The following is a 15,155-nucleotide window of genomic DNA, read 5'->3' on the forward strand; positions in this document are numbered from 1 at the left end:
TAATTTGCTCTTCTCTAATCAATAGTGATATAGAACATTTTTTCAATATGATTAGAAACCACTTCAACTTTTCAATTAAGTATATTAGATACTGAGATGTTAAAATTAAAAGGTATGCCTCTATCATGAGTGATGAGAAAAAAACTTGATCTAGAAATTCTTACATCTTTTCTATTTTATATCTTTTTGTTCTCCTTCAAGCTTCATCTGTCAAAACTTTTAGAATAAACAGATTTGATTGGACCTCAAGCCAAGCCGCCTATAGGCTTATTTGTCCCTCCATTCTTTTGTGATTTGTTAATCCTATGTTTTTAATTAACTTCCCTCCTTTCTCTTCTATAATGTTTTTGCAAATGTGCTTTTACTTGTGACTCACATTTATATAACACCTAAGGTTTGCAGTGCTCTTATCTTAGGTATGGGATAGTTATTTTATTCATGTAACACAGTAAATGTCAGAAATGGCTTTTGAACCTGATCTCTCATAACCATTATATTGTATTATTGCGATGGTCCGGTCTAGCTCCTCTGAAGGGCTCAAAATAAGTCCTTGTCGGATAAGGAAAAGTCCTTGCCCCAAGTTGTGGACACCAATATGTAATGTGCTGTTGTCTCCAGAAGCTGCCAATTGCTCTCTGGGAGGAGATCTGCTGTGTCAACTCAAATCTCTCTGACCCATTCTTCTTCCTATAGAGAGCTGACTTCCCTTCCTTCAGAGAGCAGCCTCAAGTCTGGTCCAGAAACAACTATTGTCAACCTTGACTGCATTGTTTTTATGCTTGGCAAGGAGATAATGTATTTTGCTATCTTAAGTAGTTTCTAGCTTCTTTTGACCTTATTGTTGTGGCAACTATTGTGCTTGTTTAAAATCAGTTAAATCGGGGCAGCTAGGTGGCTCAGTGGATATAGCACCAGCCTTGAATTCAGGAGGATGGGAGTTCAAATCTGGTCTCAGACACTTAATAGTGATAATCACAGTACATGTCTTTACTGTGGTCTGATTTCCATTTTGTATGTAATTTTAGTAACTTGCATATCTGATTTATCTTGCATCTTTTTTGCTCTCCTAGTTAAATCTAGAAATGCTTTTGAGGTGATCTGGCTTAGTTGGATCTCAAAGCAAACTCTCTAAAGGTTCGTATCTTGAACAGAAACATTTCATGGTGCCTTTATCCATTATAATCAATTATTTGGCCATAGCATCCTATGAAATTAAAAAAAAAAAATGAATAGGAAAAAGGGAAAGCATAAAAGTCTTTTTTGAAAATATTTGTTTTGAATTTGGATTTGAAATATGTGTTTAGGGGCAGCTAGGTGGTGCAGTGGATAGAGCACCAGCCTTGAATTCAGGAGGACCCGAGTTCAAATGTGGTCTCAGACACTTAACACTTCTAGCTGTGTGACCCTGGGCAAGTCACTTAACCCCAGCCTCAGGGGAAAAAAAAAAAAGAAAAAAAAAAGAAATATGTGTTTATATATACATATGTCTACGTGTAAAAGTATTTATATTTATATCTCTGCCTGCATATTTTTATATGTAGTTTGGGAATAGTTAAGAATCTATCCACATAAGCAGCCCATGAATAAATTGTCCATTTTTTCTCTACCCCTGGGCTAACTACATTTATCCCAGCCTATCCACTCCCTGAAACATCCAAGTGTTTTTCCCAGAGAATAGCCAACCACAACAATGACCCTCAGGCTACCACTCAGACTGTTTCTTAAAATCATAGGGATAACTTTGGTTGGGAAAGGCTGCAAATAGAGGAAAATGTACTCATTATTTGCCATTGTAGTTCCTGAGCCCTCACCAGTGTCATTGCATAAAATGAAGATTCAGGAACCATACAGTCATTGACTCTTAAAATATTAAAATATTTACTACATAAGATAACAGTAGTAATACCATTTTTTACTCAGTAGAACACTAAAGCACAAGTTAAGTAAACATAAGTTGCTAAGTAGGAGGCAAAAAAAGGAATAATCAGAATATCAGAATTCCTTTATAAATATATCTCATTCTGTGTCTCCAGGGAAGAGTTGCAAAACACATACATGAGGAAACTCTTTGGTTCCTTTAAGAATCTGAATTTCAAAAGATCATTTCTCTATCAGCTACTCTCCTGATTTTAAGTGCTTTCCTAAGGCAAATCTCTTGTTTTAAAGTGCACTAGTAATAAGCCCCCTTAACTGATTGCTGAGAAAGCACATTTTTAACATAGGAAAAACATATATCAACATTGCATTTAGTTAGTAAGAAGCCATTCACTTAGACCAGAAAATTATAGAGCTCCTCAGTTTGACAGTTTGTGTAATGTGGATAAATTCAGTCTGCTCTGCACTTAGTGGAATTCTGCTTTTTCTGTTCAGCTTTTAGCAAGATAAAGCATTCTCTCCAAAAAGAGAGATCACCATAAAACAAATATTTGGCTTTTCCTCCTCTGTCCTCTTCTGTTTTTCCTTCTCAAACTGTAGAGGAGAAATCAGTAGTTTTCTTTCTCTCATACTGTAGTTCATGGTAGAGAGCAATAAGCACAGATCGCTTTCTACAGCTGCAGAATTCAGCTCTTTTTTTCTGGTATAGCAGCTGAAAAAACTGAGATGATCTTGCCTTTCTGCAACTATCAAAGAAATAAATTTCTTTCTTCAAATCAGCAGATTCTTAGCAAAGCAGTTAAAAGACTCTCGATAAATGGGATAGCTATCTTCCAATTGGAAGCATCTTTGTCCTTCTTTTCCCTGGCTTCTTATGATTTCTATCTTCCTTACCTTAAGCTTCTAGTTTTTGGTCTTCTTTCTACATATCTCAAATTAGTATCTCCTTGTAAGCACTGAGTTAGGAAGACCCGAAATAAAATTCGGCCTCAGACATTTGATACTTACTAGCTCTGTGATGCTTGACAAGTCACTTAATCTTACTGCTTTACCAAAAAAAACCACAACGAACTTTAAAAAGTCACATACAAATAAACTGATGAACTACAATGCTTTTTAGTCATTCATTACCTCAGTCCTTATATCTTCAAACAAGTCCTTTCAGAGACTGTTTTCTCTCTTTTCCTCAAATAGGCTATTTATCCTTAGTATTTGCATCTAGAAACTTTATTTCTTCACAGATTGATTACTGCCAGTTTCCCTGACAGACAATTTTTCTATTCTTTTTGGTAACTAAATTTCATCTACCAAAGCAGCATTTTCATTTATATCATAATGAACCAGTGACAGTTGTGAAATTTGAAATTCGGTTTATTTCCTAACTTCTTACCTCTATCTAATAATGACTTAATCACATAAATACTTTATCTTAATTTTGTTTATTAATTCTTTTACTTTCTAGTCCTTTCTCAATTACTGTACTCCAACTACTTTAATTTTCAATGGAAAATGTCTTTGTTGGATATTGAATAATGAGGGAAAATGAGAGTATCTCTTGTCTTTGGGGGTGGGATTAGATCAGAATAGATTGTGAGAATAAGACAGAATTGTTAGAAAATTGTCAGATGAGATTAGAAATTTGGCATTTCCTGGAAGGAAAAAAAAAGATAAAGAATAGAGTCATATTGGCACTATATCACCTGAGAGACTAATTAGGTAGCATCCATGGCAATTTTTTCTAAAAGAATCTAAAGCATCTGAGATTTATCTCTTCTACTGTCACTGTGATGTGTGTGCGTGCGTGCGTGTGTGTGTGTGTGTGTGTGTGTGTGTGTGTGTGTGTGTGTGTGTATAACTGTGTCAGGAAGCTTTTAAAATAAAAAGTTGTGCTCCATAGCAATCCTTGTCCCTAGCCCCACTTCATTGCCACTGATAGAAAACGTTTTTCAGCTTACATATTTTATGGCAAAGGGAGACATTTGTGAATTTCATACAAAAATACCAACATTTATGACATTTTCTTTTCTTTCAGGTTTGTTTAATGCCTTTGATGAAAATCGTGACAATCACATAGACTTTAAAGAGATATCCTGTGGGTTGTCAGCATGTTGCAGGGGACCTCTGGCTGAAAGACAAAAATGTAAGTGTACTAAATGTCATTTGTCACCAGTACTGCAAATGCCATAAGACTTTAATTAGATTCATTTAATACTATTATTCCAAGAAGACTTGACTTTTTAGTTACTTTATCAAGTTTATTAGAATCCTTTCAGTAAAAAATAATAAAGCAGTTAGAATAATACTTTAAATTCTTCAAAGTACTTTATAGATATTATCTCTTTTGATCCTCACACCAATCTTGAGAGGTAGTTATTATTAGCCTGATTTTACAAGTAAGGAAACTAAGGCACAGAGAGGTTAAGTTCCTTGTTCTGAGTCATGTAGCTAGTAAGGGCCTGAGGCTAGATTTGAACTTATGTTTTCCGACTCCAGGTCTGGAGCTCTCACCAACATACCTACCTATGGTTTATTTCTCTTGGTGTGGAGTCTTAAAGTAAACTGTTATGACATGAGGCATGAATAAAAATAGATGGTTTGTAATTATTGTTTATGATTGCATTTTTACCAGTTTACTGTGTTTAATTCATCTCCTATATGAGCTTTGCTCATATTGAAGTTAAAATTTCAATGTGGAATTTTCCTAATAAGTAAAGTAAATGGAGGGAATATATTGATCCTGATACATCTGAAATTTTCAAACAGAATGATACTTTGTTAGTTTCTATAGTGTTTACTGTATCTTGAATTATTCAGAGGATTGGTATTAGATTCAAAAATAATATTTAGGTATATTCATGTCACTTGTATTCATGAGTATTTTATTAACATTGTTTATTAGCAAAACACAATTTTCTCTGTCTTTATTGAATACTAAAAAGTCTAACTTATCAGTGTTTAGCCAAATTACAATTGCAGTATAAATTCACAAGCATAAATATATTATTAAATCATAAATATCTTTAAGAAACTGAAGTCAATTGACATTTAGTTACATTAACTCATATATATTTGCTTGTTATTTTCCTGTCTCTTTCTCATATAGTGGTTGCTTATGGCTGGTATTGGATTTTGGTTCTTTGATCTTATCTAGTAACATAAACTAGAAACAGCTTATATATCTTACGTATCAACATATGAACTTACATATCAACAGAATCTTTCCATAATCTGGGAACTTGAAAAACATACTTTTCTTTTTAAGTCATAATAATTCAAGTGTCTGTTTTATTTTAAATGGAGAATTGATCTTTTTTGTTTGTTTGTTTTTTGTTTTGTTGTTGCTAAATATTGTTTAGGGATTAACTTAGATCCTGAAACAAAAGTCTCTTAAGTGATATCATTAATCTTTTCCATCTTTTAACCATTATGATAGATTGATCATTTTTGTGAAACCTTAAGTTGAAAGTAAAGTTCTTTGTTTCTCAGTGAAAGTTCATGATCCTTTTCAACAAGTTTTCCTGATATAGTAAGGAAAGTCAATAAATCAAAGTAAATCATTTGGAATTTTTTGGCATGATGTAATTGAACTTTTGTGGAGAGCTACAGCTACTAAACATTATTCACTGGAATTTCGTACCACACAACAAACATTTTGCTTTCAAGAAGCAAACTGAGAACTCAAGTTGTCTTTAACACTTAGGCTAAGGCACTACTTTTTGCTTTAAAAAGACTATTTTCATTATGTGCTCCTGAACAAACTGAAAAAGTCCTATGAGATCACCTTTTAAAACTTAGAATTATTAAGTTTTTAGAAATGAAATGTCACCCTTAAACAGGTACCATGGTGACAAGTCAGTGATGTGGGTCAAATCCCAGTATTGTCAATTTGCTTGACATCAGATGAGGTCTCAGTTTTTTCATCTTTAATATGAGGAAGTAGTAATCATTGACTTTTAATAAACCTATGTGCTCTAAATCTATGATTCCATGATACTATGAACTAAGAATAGTATGTATTTCAAAGCAACTTAGCCTTTTTCATTTCAACTTACAGGAAAAGAAGCCCTACTTAAAGTAAAGGTTACATTGTAATTTTTAATAGGGTATTTTGTTTGCGTGCAAGATAGCATGATTTCTGTTGACCCAAAGCATATATATACTCTTAAATATGATAGCTTACGCTAGAACATGGTTGCTTGAAAATTTTTGATTATCCAGAAACAATGGCCAGTATTTTGTCCTATATTTTAAAGTATAAAAATAATTCATCTTAACAATTTGTTTTATTAGTTTGTTTTAAGGTGTTCGATGTTGACCGTGATGGAGTCCTCTCTCGAGTTGAATTGAGAGATATGGTTGTTGCACTCTTAGAGGTCTGGAAAGACAACCGTACAGATGATATTCCTGTAAGTTCTATTCTATGAACCTCTTGGGACAATTTTGCCTCATAAGTTTGGTAGCAATGGAAGTTACTTAAATAATGATAACAGATAGGTTACTTCTCAAAATGTATGCAATTGAGGAAGAAAAGAATCAAATGCATACTGGGATGTATTACAATCCTAGCTTCCTTCAAGATTCAGCTCAAATAGTTTCTCCTATGAGATAGTTTTCTGTCTTTGCCTAATTGTTAATTTTCTAGCTTAATCTTCAGTTTATTTCTGTTTTGTGTATCTCAGTGAGATAAAGGTACCTGAGAAGAAATATCTTTTTCCATTTTGGTTCTTAATTCCCCAGAACCTTGCACAGTTCCTTGTCACTAAACTGCTTAATCAATGATTATATTTTTTTAACTGGGACTTTTTTTGTTTATAAATCATCTTAATTGCCCAAAATGTTTTTCCCAGAGAGCTACCCCACTAATAACAAAATAGAAGGGAAAAATAATTTCAGTAAAACTAACCAACATCCAGTACCTCTACAAAGAAGGGGGAGGAAGTTCATTCTCTTGTTCTTTCAGGAATAAACTTAGTCATAGCATTTACTTTGAATTTTTGTTTTGCTTTTCACTATTTTTCTTTCCACTTTCAGTCCTTTTATGTTGTTTTATTAATTCCTCTCTGTTCACTTTGCATTCTTCATATTCATTATTTGTTACAGTGTAGGGATGATGCTCCATTCTATTTATGTACCAAGTTTGCTTTAACCTTTCCCCAAATGATTAACATCTACTTTGTGTTTCTAAGTCTTGGCTACTACAAAAAAGGCTATTAAAAATATTTTGGAGTACATTCTTTTGTATCAGGAGAGTTATTTCCTAGTAAATGTGTTCAATGGAAATAAACATTTCCTAAAAGAAGATTATTAACTGCAAAATATGATTCTTCCAAATCACAACAAAAATGCCAGATAACTCAGAAATTTCACTTCGCACAAGAAAATTGCTAAAGACAAAAAATGGAAACGTTGGAGGAATCCTGGAAAAACAAACACTAATATTTTGCTAATAGAATTATGTATTGGTCTAACCATTCTAGAAATTAGAACAAATAATGCTAAGAAAATGATTAAAATTTTAATAACTTTATTGAGTCAAATTGGAGATTTATCATTTTTGTCAAAGCAAATATGTTCATCTGTTCATTGTAGATTAAAATTGCTATTTCAAATAACCAAAATAATATGTATTCAGCATTTTTTTCATATTGCTTCATAATATAAAAAAATTTCTATTTACTTACTGGTTTTTAATTACTCTTTTTTCTTTTCTTTTCTTTTTTTTAAAAGGAATTGCACATGAATTTGTCTGATATTGTAGAAGGTATATTGAATGCACATGACACCACAAAGGTGAGTTTTCAATAGAACTAATTTGTTTTTCACCTAAAAACATTTGTCAGCTACCTTTCTGTTTTTGTTATTCTTAGGCAATTTCATTTATTTATTTATTTGGTTTTTATTGTGGGTTTTTTTTTTTTTTTAATTAAAATTTTTATTTTCAAAACATATGCATGGATAATTTTTCATCATTGATCCTTGGAAAACTTTGTGTTTAAATTTTCCCCTTCTTTCCCCCACCCCCTCTCATCTTAGGCTATTTTATAAAACTTAGCTAAAGTTCCTTGACCCCCTGAGTTTATAATTTTTTGTTGTTGTTGTTCTGGAATTATAATTTCATTAGTGTAGAAACTACTTTCCTTGATGTAGATTAGCAACTCATCTGCAAAATATAGTTTTAGAACTTGTCCATGATCTCACTGCTAATATGAGTTGGAAATAGAATGTAAACTCCATGCTCTGTTAGGACAAGACCAGCTATCTACTATGCCACTTGGTTTAGTTTATATGATTATATTTAAAATATGTGACTAAGGAGCTCTTAACTGTACGGGTATTTTCACATAGTCTACCCTCAGGAAAAAGAATAATTGGATTCTTGAAATAGAATTAAAGGCATTACAGATCAGGATACTATTCTTTTATCCTCATTGGCATTATCTTTGTTCATCATAATTCTTCTGTTGTGCTCATTATATATACTTGCTAAAAGAGGCCAAGATAAACATTTCTTTGAACTAAGATTATATCATTAGGATCATAAAATAATAGATTTAGAGCTAGAATCTAGCACTTGAAATGTCATTTTTAGATATTAAAAAATTTGACGCCTGGTAATATTAAGGGACTTGCCCAAGGTTACAAAGCTATGAAAATGGAACGTGATTTGAGTCCATGTTGTTAACCTCTACTGAAAATTGTTGTCATTATTTTATATATCAGTGTTCTTTGTGGCTTGTTGTTTCCTTTGCATATTGTATTCTAGCCATCTGTTTATCTCATGTTTTCGCTTGATTCAGTGCCATTGTCTTATTGGAAATAAGGCACATGTGCTAGGTACCCTTGATTATTAGCCTTTCTACTCAGAAATGAAGTATTTGACCAGCAAGTAGGAATAACCACAAATTCTATACAGCTTAATATACTCCAAATGTGTGTGCCAGTATATGTATAATCACTGTGTCTAGATCTATGATATGTATTTCATGACTAAAGTATGGAACCAAAGAGTATCAAAGAGAGATCATGCCCATTTTAAAAATTAAAACTTTCATCCTTATTGCAAGAAGCAATTACTAATACTAGCAGTAGTTTTATTTTGATATTCAAATTTAATATTTGATCAAAAACTCAGATACCATTTCACTATATTTTATATATATTGTACCTAACAAACCCTAAGAAATCAAAATGAGGCATAGGAAAGTGATGTGGGTTGTTTTTTTTTTGTTTTGTTTTGTTTTTTAAATTAAATTTGTATTTAAATTCACTACCCAACAAACTTAAGTCACAACATTTACTTTTTAGGAAACAAAGATAAATGGCTAATTACAAGTAAAGTTAAGCATTTAGTACCTGTAAATTTTTGAAATAAAAATAAAAGAAATTTTTAAAAATTTTAAAAATAAATGCAAAGGTATAGCAGATAGGAGTAATGTATTTGGAGAAGAATAATCTGGATCCAAATCCTGTTTTTAGACATTTCTAGACATTAGATATAGACTAGCTGTGTGACCTTGGGCAAACAACCGAACTGATGGACCCAGAGTACAGATTGAGGAATATTTTCTTTTTGAGGTTTTTAGACATAGTTATTTGGGGATTGGGTTTTTGTTGTTGTTATTATTGTTGTTTGTACATATTTTTGTAGCATTTTGTTTTTATTGCTTTATCAATGATTAAGGTATGGGGTAGTGGAAAATAGAGGTTTTGGAACTACATGTAAAGTAATTGAATTTTAAAAATTAAAAAAATAAAAACTTTTCATTCCAACATATTATGCCATGTAAAGTCACAACCTCCTCAAGTCTCAGTTTATTCAGCTAATAAAATTGTTAGTGTTAGACTAAATAGCTTCCAAAGCCCTTAAAACCCTAGATTTCTAGGGGTCTAAATATACGATTCTATGACTTTTATATATTTTGTTACTGTTGCTCTGTTTGTTACCTATAAATGTAACCATTTATTCCTAATAACAAGAATGCATTGGAATATTTGAAGAGCCTAAGAGGATTCTGCACTCTTATTCCTACTATTAGAAAAGGAAATTTTGGATTGTGTTATGCAAAACTTTGAGATAATTGTTGTAACAAAGGCTGATATTTTTGTCCATTATGTTTTTCCTCAGAAATTTCATTTTTTAAAAAACATTATAAATTCAGACTACTTAGGTGAAGCACTATTAAATCTTTTCAAATGTCTCTTTTTTTAAAAAAAATAAAATTTTCTGTTAAATTTCCCTTATATCTACTTATTACTTTGACACGGTTTATATGCTTTGCTTACTTGTAATATGTTACTTTTAATCTGATCCTACTTTTGCTAGTTTTCAGATAACATCCATTATTTGGAAATGAAATATGAGAGTATTAAAAGTTTTCTAAGTTATCATTAACTTTCATTTCTCTTCTAAAAAGTAAAATAATTAACCTACATCAGACTGATTGTTAGCTTTAGGGAGGGGGGAAAAATTAAAAAATGAAAATCTAAATTTTATAAATGTAATGTTGAAAACAAATAAAGTTTTTTTTTTTTAACAAGTAAAATGCTCTAAAACAACTTATTTTAAGTGTTATCCCTCTTCCAGAAAGGGCATCTTACTCTGGAAGACTATCAGATCTGGAGTGTAAAAAATGTTCTTGCCAATGAGTTTTTAAATCTCCTTTTTCAGGTATGTATACTCATTATAAGTAACCTTTCTTACCAAGGAGGGTGGAGAATACGAGGGAGTGGGGTGAGGTTTTAAGGTAGTTTAAGGTAGTCTTCAGTCTTTTCTGTTGTTACAGAATTTCCTTTTTGGTACAAGAGTATATACCAAGAGTTTCATCACCTAAAGGAATTGAGTTTCCTTATGATGTCATGTCTTTAAAATGCCTTAAAACTATGATCTAGAATTTAGAAAATTGGAGTGAAGCTGTTGAAATCAGTTTTCTTTCTTAACCAAAGCCTTTTTCCATTAACTAACTTAAAATTAAAATGTTTTTGTACTTTTCTGTGCTAATTATCTTTTCCCAGTGCTGTTAGTTTAAAACTAGATCATAAATAGCGTTAACTCTTAATTTTGCCAGGGGTGTATATTTTCCATTAGTGGATTATCCCAGCTTGAAGGCTCTTTCAGTTTGGCTGCTCATTAACATGTCCAAGAAAGATTATCTGGGCAAGGCAGAAACAGATATCCAGGCAAGTGAGGCTTTTGAGTATTTATGATCTTTACTTAATCTCTTTCTCTATTAAACATGATTAATCAGATGATTGTTCATCATTTCTAAGATTTGGCCTCTAAAATAATCCAGGAAAGAGGTCCTCTGCATAAGACTTGTCTGCACTCCTTGGAAATAAGTGCTTGAGCATATATATTATGAAACTTTATGGCATTCCTCTCTATGTTCTCATGCATGTAAGATTGAGTAATAATTGGTTCCATTAAAATGATTAGTTCTACTACACATATGTCTAATACATAATAGAAGTGTCCATTTATTTTCCTAGTTTATATTTTGCTAAATGCTTGTCTTTCTTTTCCCCCTAGTTTATATCATTATGGTTTTGTGGTACAGAAATGGTGAGGGGTCACCATTTAATAAAAAAAGCTGGAGAGATCTCTAGAGTAAAGCAAAGTTTATTGTATATTCTCCTGAGAATGACATCCCACCCTTCGAGCACACAATAGAAGAGAGGAAGTGCCTCCAGTAGGCAGGATAGCACCTTTAATCCCTAACCCAAAACACCCCCTCCCACCACTGACCCTCATCCTCATTGGCTGAGGGTCATACATTCTAATTGCAAGATCTACCCACAAAATTGAACTTGACCAATAAGTACATAGTTGCCCATATTAGACTGAAATAGGGAGGAAATTGTGTCATGGGAGGATAGCAGGAAGGGGACTCAATTATGCCCTTGAATCAGTGCTCAAAGTCCTTCAGGCTTACTCAAACTCTGAAGTAGATGAAGCCTTACTCGATTTTCACAACTTTCTTGAATGATCTCACCTCATCTCATTCATGGTGTACTTATTAAGGATCAATTCATAATTCAGCATATTTTGAGACTTTTTCAAGATCTCTATATCTAGGGTGTAACACTTTGAAGAACATGTAATTGCACAACTTATAAAAGTAGTATTGTACAAGTACAAAATCAGTCCTTCCTGGAAGTTAATGACTATCTTTTATTTAGAACCTAGAACCCAATCTCATAAGCCTGGATTATTGCTGGAACTCTGTCAAGATCACTGAATATCTTTATTCTTGATTTTTTACAGCCAAGGTCAGGGGATTAAATCTAGCAATCTCCACACACAACTTCCTCCCTCCAAGGCCAGGAGAGAGAGACAGAGAGAGCTTCTCAATTTCCTCTTCCTCCTCCTACTCCTCCCACACACATCACATCCCCTTCTTTGTCCCACCAATCAAGTCAGCACAGAATAGCAAGAGAAGTGGGGATTGCTAGCGGGTTTCTGGGTTGAAGGGCCTTATTAGAGACAAATATGCACAAACCCATCAACATGGGAGTTATTACACAAGCACATAGCAATAACGCAGAGGCTATTAGTGATGACTCTCCCCACAGTCAGTGCAGGCTTGATGTGGTGTAGCAAACATGAATTGTACATGCAAGTAGTGATATAACAAACAATATAAATCAACACGGTTTTGTAAAAGATTTCCAGAAGTCCCAGAAGGAGGGTATGTAAACATCAGTCACATACACACCTTCTTCAGCAACCAAGAGATAGTCCAAAATCAATCTTTTGTCCATTGCTTCACATGTTAGGGAATCCAATGATCCCTACAGGTTTTGAAGTCCTGCAACAGTCTTATGATGGCTCAAAGAATCCAATGATTCCTGAAGATTTTCAAGACCAATAATTTTTTGATGTCCATGAGCCATAACTGCCAGGTTCTTTCAGTGGTGGGCACAGTCAGCAGCCGAACCACCCAATGCTTCTTGGGTCTTCTCCTTCATTTCAAGGGTCTGCTCCATCTCTCTCCAATGGACAAGGCGAATACAGCTCGTTGGCACCCATCTGATTCCTTCTCCATCTGTGGAGATACAAACAAACCCTCTCCCCCAAGCACTTAACCTATCTGGTCCCTTCCATTCACCACTTTCTGGGTCTCTCCACATCACCTGGCGATTATCTAAAGACAGTGGAGCTGCTTGCACTGGACACTGCCTTTCCGATGGGTTATAAAACCTATCTGCTGGAGCCAGTGCATCTTTGTCAAAAATTAGAAAATTAATGGTATAGAGAACTAAATTTAGAAGTTCTCTAGGGTTACCGTGGCTCCCCCTTTCTTTTGTTTTTGGAGGAGTGTCTTAATATCTCTGTTTCTTACTTACTATTGCCTGCCCTTGAGGATTAAAGGGTATACCAGTGGTATGTAAAATTCTTATACTGTGCACAAAAGTGTGCAAAATGTTTAGACGTATATGCAGGTCCATTGTCTGTTTTTATTGCTTGTGGCACTCCCATAATTGCAGATGCTTGTATAAGAAATTCAGTGACCACTCGGGCTGTCTCTTTTGCTGCTGGTTGCAAATGTGAATCCTGATAAGGTGTCTACCATGATGTGGATAAAAGATAGATGACCAAAAGATTTATAATGGGTCACATCCATTTGCCAAATTTCATTAGGTCTCAAACCACGAGGGTTCTTCCCTGGAGGGAGTGTAGGAGCATGGAAAGGAGGGCAAGCTGTACAGGCTTTTACTATGCTCTTAGCTTTTTTTCTTGTTATTCCAAATTGTAAATGTAAAGCTCGGGCAGCCTGATGATGTTTCGAATGAGATTCTTGTGCTTACTGAAATAAAGGAGTATTGGCCAACATGGTTAAAAAGCTATTTGCCTTTGAATTACCATCAAAAATAGGACCTGGAAGTCACTATGGGAGTGGACATGCAAAATATAAATCTTACCTGGATGTTTTCTCACTTGCTCTTGAAGTTCCTTAAAGAGCTGATATATATTGGAGGCTACAAATTTTATTTGGGCTGTGGCAATTCTTTGTATCATACCTACTGAATAGGCCAAATCAGATATTATATTTATGTCTCCCAGATAATAAGCAAGAGCTAGAACGATTGCATATAATTCATTCTGCTGAGTAGACTGAAAAGGAGTTCTGATTACTCTCTTTATAGTTAAGTCACGAGAATATACAGCACAAGTATTATGTTTGGATGCATCTGTAAAGATAGTTGGTCCTTTAAGAGGAACTTTAGAAACCTTTTCTTCAAGAATCTATTGCCAATTATGTAACAGTCTGGTTATCTTTAATGGAGACCCATGTGTAAAATTTGGAGCCATGGCTAATAAAATTTGCCACTCTGGGATGGTTTCACAGCACACATTAATTTGTGCATTAGTATAAAAGGTGTATATCTTGTCAGGTCTTATCCCAGATAATACTGCTCGTTTAATGGCCTTTAATAAAATTCTAGCCACAAGCACTGGGTAAGGAATAAGGCTTTGTTCTGGTTGTGCTGGGAGGTTCACCCACTCTATCACACTGTCTCCTTGATGAAGGACTGCTGTGGGTGCCTCTTGTGTAGCAAATCTGATATTTCCAAGGGTTTTTGAATGACTCTTTCAACCACATTGGATAAAGCCAGTTCAACTTGTCTCAAAGCCTCTTGAGCTTCTTTTGTAAGCTGGTGTGGTGAATTTAAAGCACTGTCTCCCCTTAAAATGTCATATAATGGTTGCAATTGACAGGTAGTCAAGCCTTGCACGGGTCACATCCATTGGATATCTCCTATCAATTTCTTTGGAAGTCATTTAGCTTCTTCTCTGTTCTTAAGGAGAGTTTTTGTACTGTAAGCACCTTAGGGTATACTTCATAACCTAAATATTGAAAAGGAGCGTGTCTTTGAATCTTTTCTGAAGCTATGTGCAATTTATAATTCCTTAGTGTTTCTATGTTTTTTTGTAGACATGCTTCTAAGTTTGTTCCTCAGGTGCACATCCCAATATATCATCCATGTAATGCTATAACATTACTTTTGGAAATGATTTGGAACACTCTTTCATATGAGTGGAAATAGTTTTAATTTCATCATCTGAAAATTGTCTGTTCATATCCTTTGACCATTTATCAATTGGAGAATGGCTTGATTTCTTATAAATTAAAGTCAATTCTCTGTATATTTTGGAGATGAGGGCTTTATCAGAACCTTTAACTGTAAAAATGTTTTCCCAATTTGTTACTTCCCTTCTAATCTTGTTTGCATTAGTTTTGTTTGTGCAGAAACTTTTTAATTTGGTATAATCAAAATTT

General features: G+C 33.7%; 1 protein-coding gene across 1 annotated transcript in view; it reads left to right on the forward strand.

Moving 5' to 3' along the window:
• Positions 1–15,155, forward strand: part of USP32 (ubiquitin specific peptidase 32) — a 218,945-nt gene that overhangs the window by 112,073 nt on the left and 91,717 nt on the right. Inside the window, 4 exon segments of the mRNA XM_074262000.1 lie at positions 3,908–4,015; positions 6,166–6,281; positions 7,603–7,665; positions 10,460–10,543. Of these exon segments, the coding sequence (XP_074118101.1) occupies positions 3,908–4,015; positions 6,166–6,281; positions 7,603–7,665; positions 10,460–10,543 (371 nt within the window).

The sequence above is a fragment of the Sminthopsis crassicaudata genome, chromosome 4, assembly GCF_048593235.1.
Source record: "Sminthopsis crassicaudata isolate SCR6 chromosome 4, ASM4859323v1, whole genome shotgun sequence".
In the NCBI taxonomy this organism is placed as follows: domain Eukaryota; kingdom Metazoa; phylum Chordata; class Mammalia; order Dasyuromorphia; family Dasyuridae; genus Sminthopsis; species Sminthopsis crassicaudata.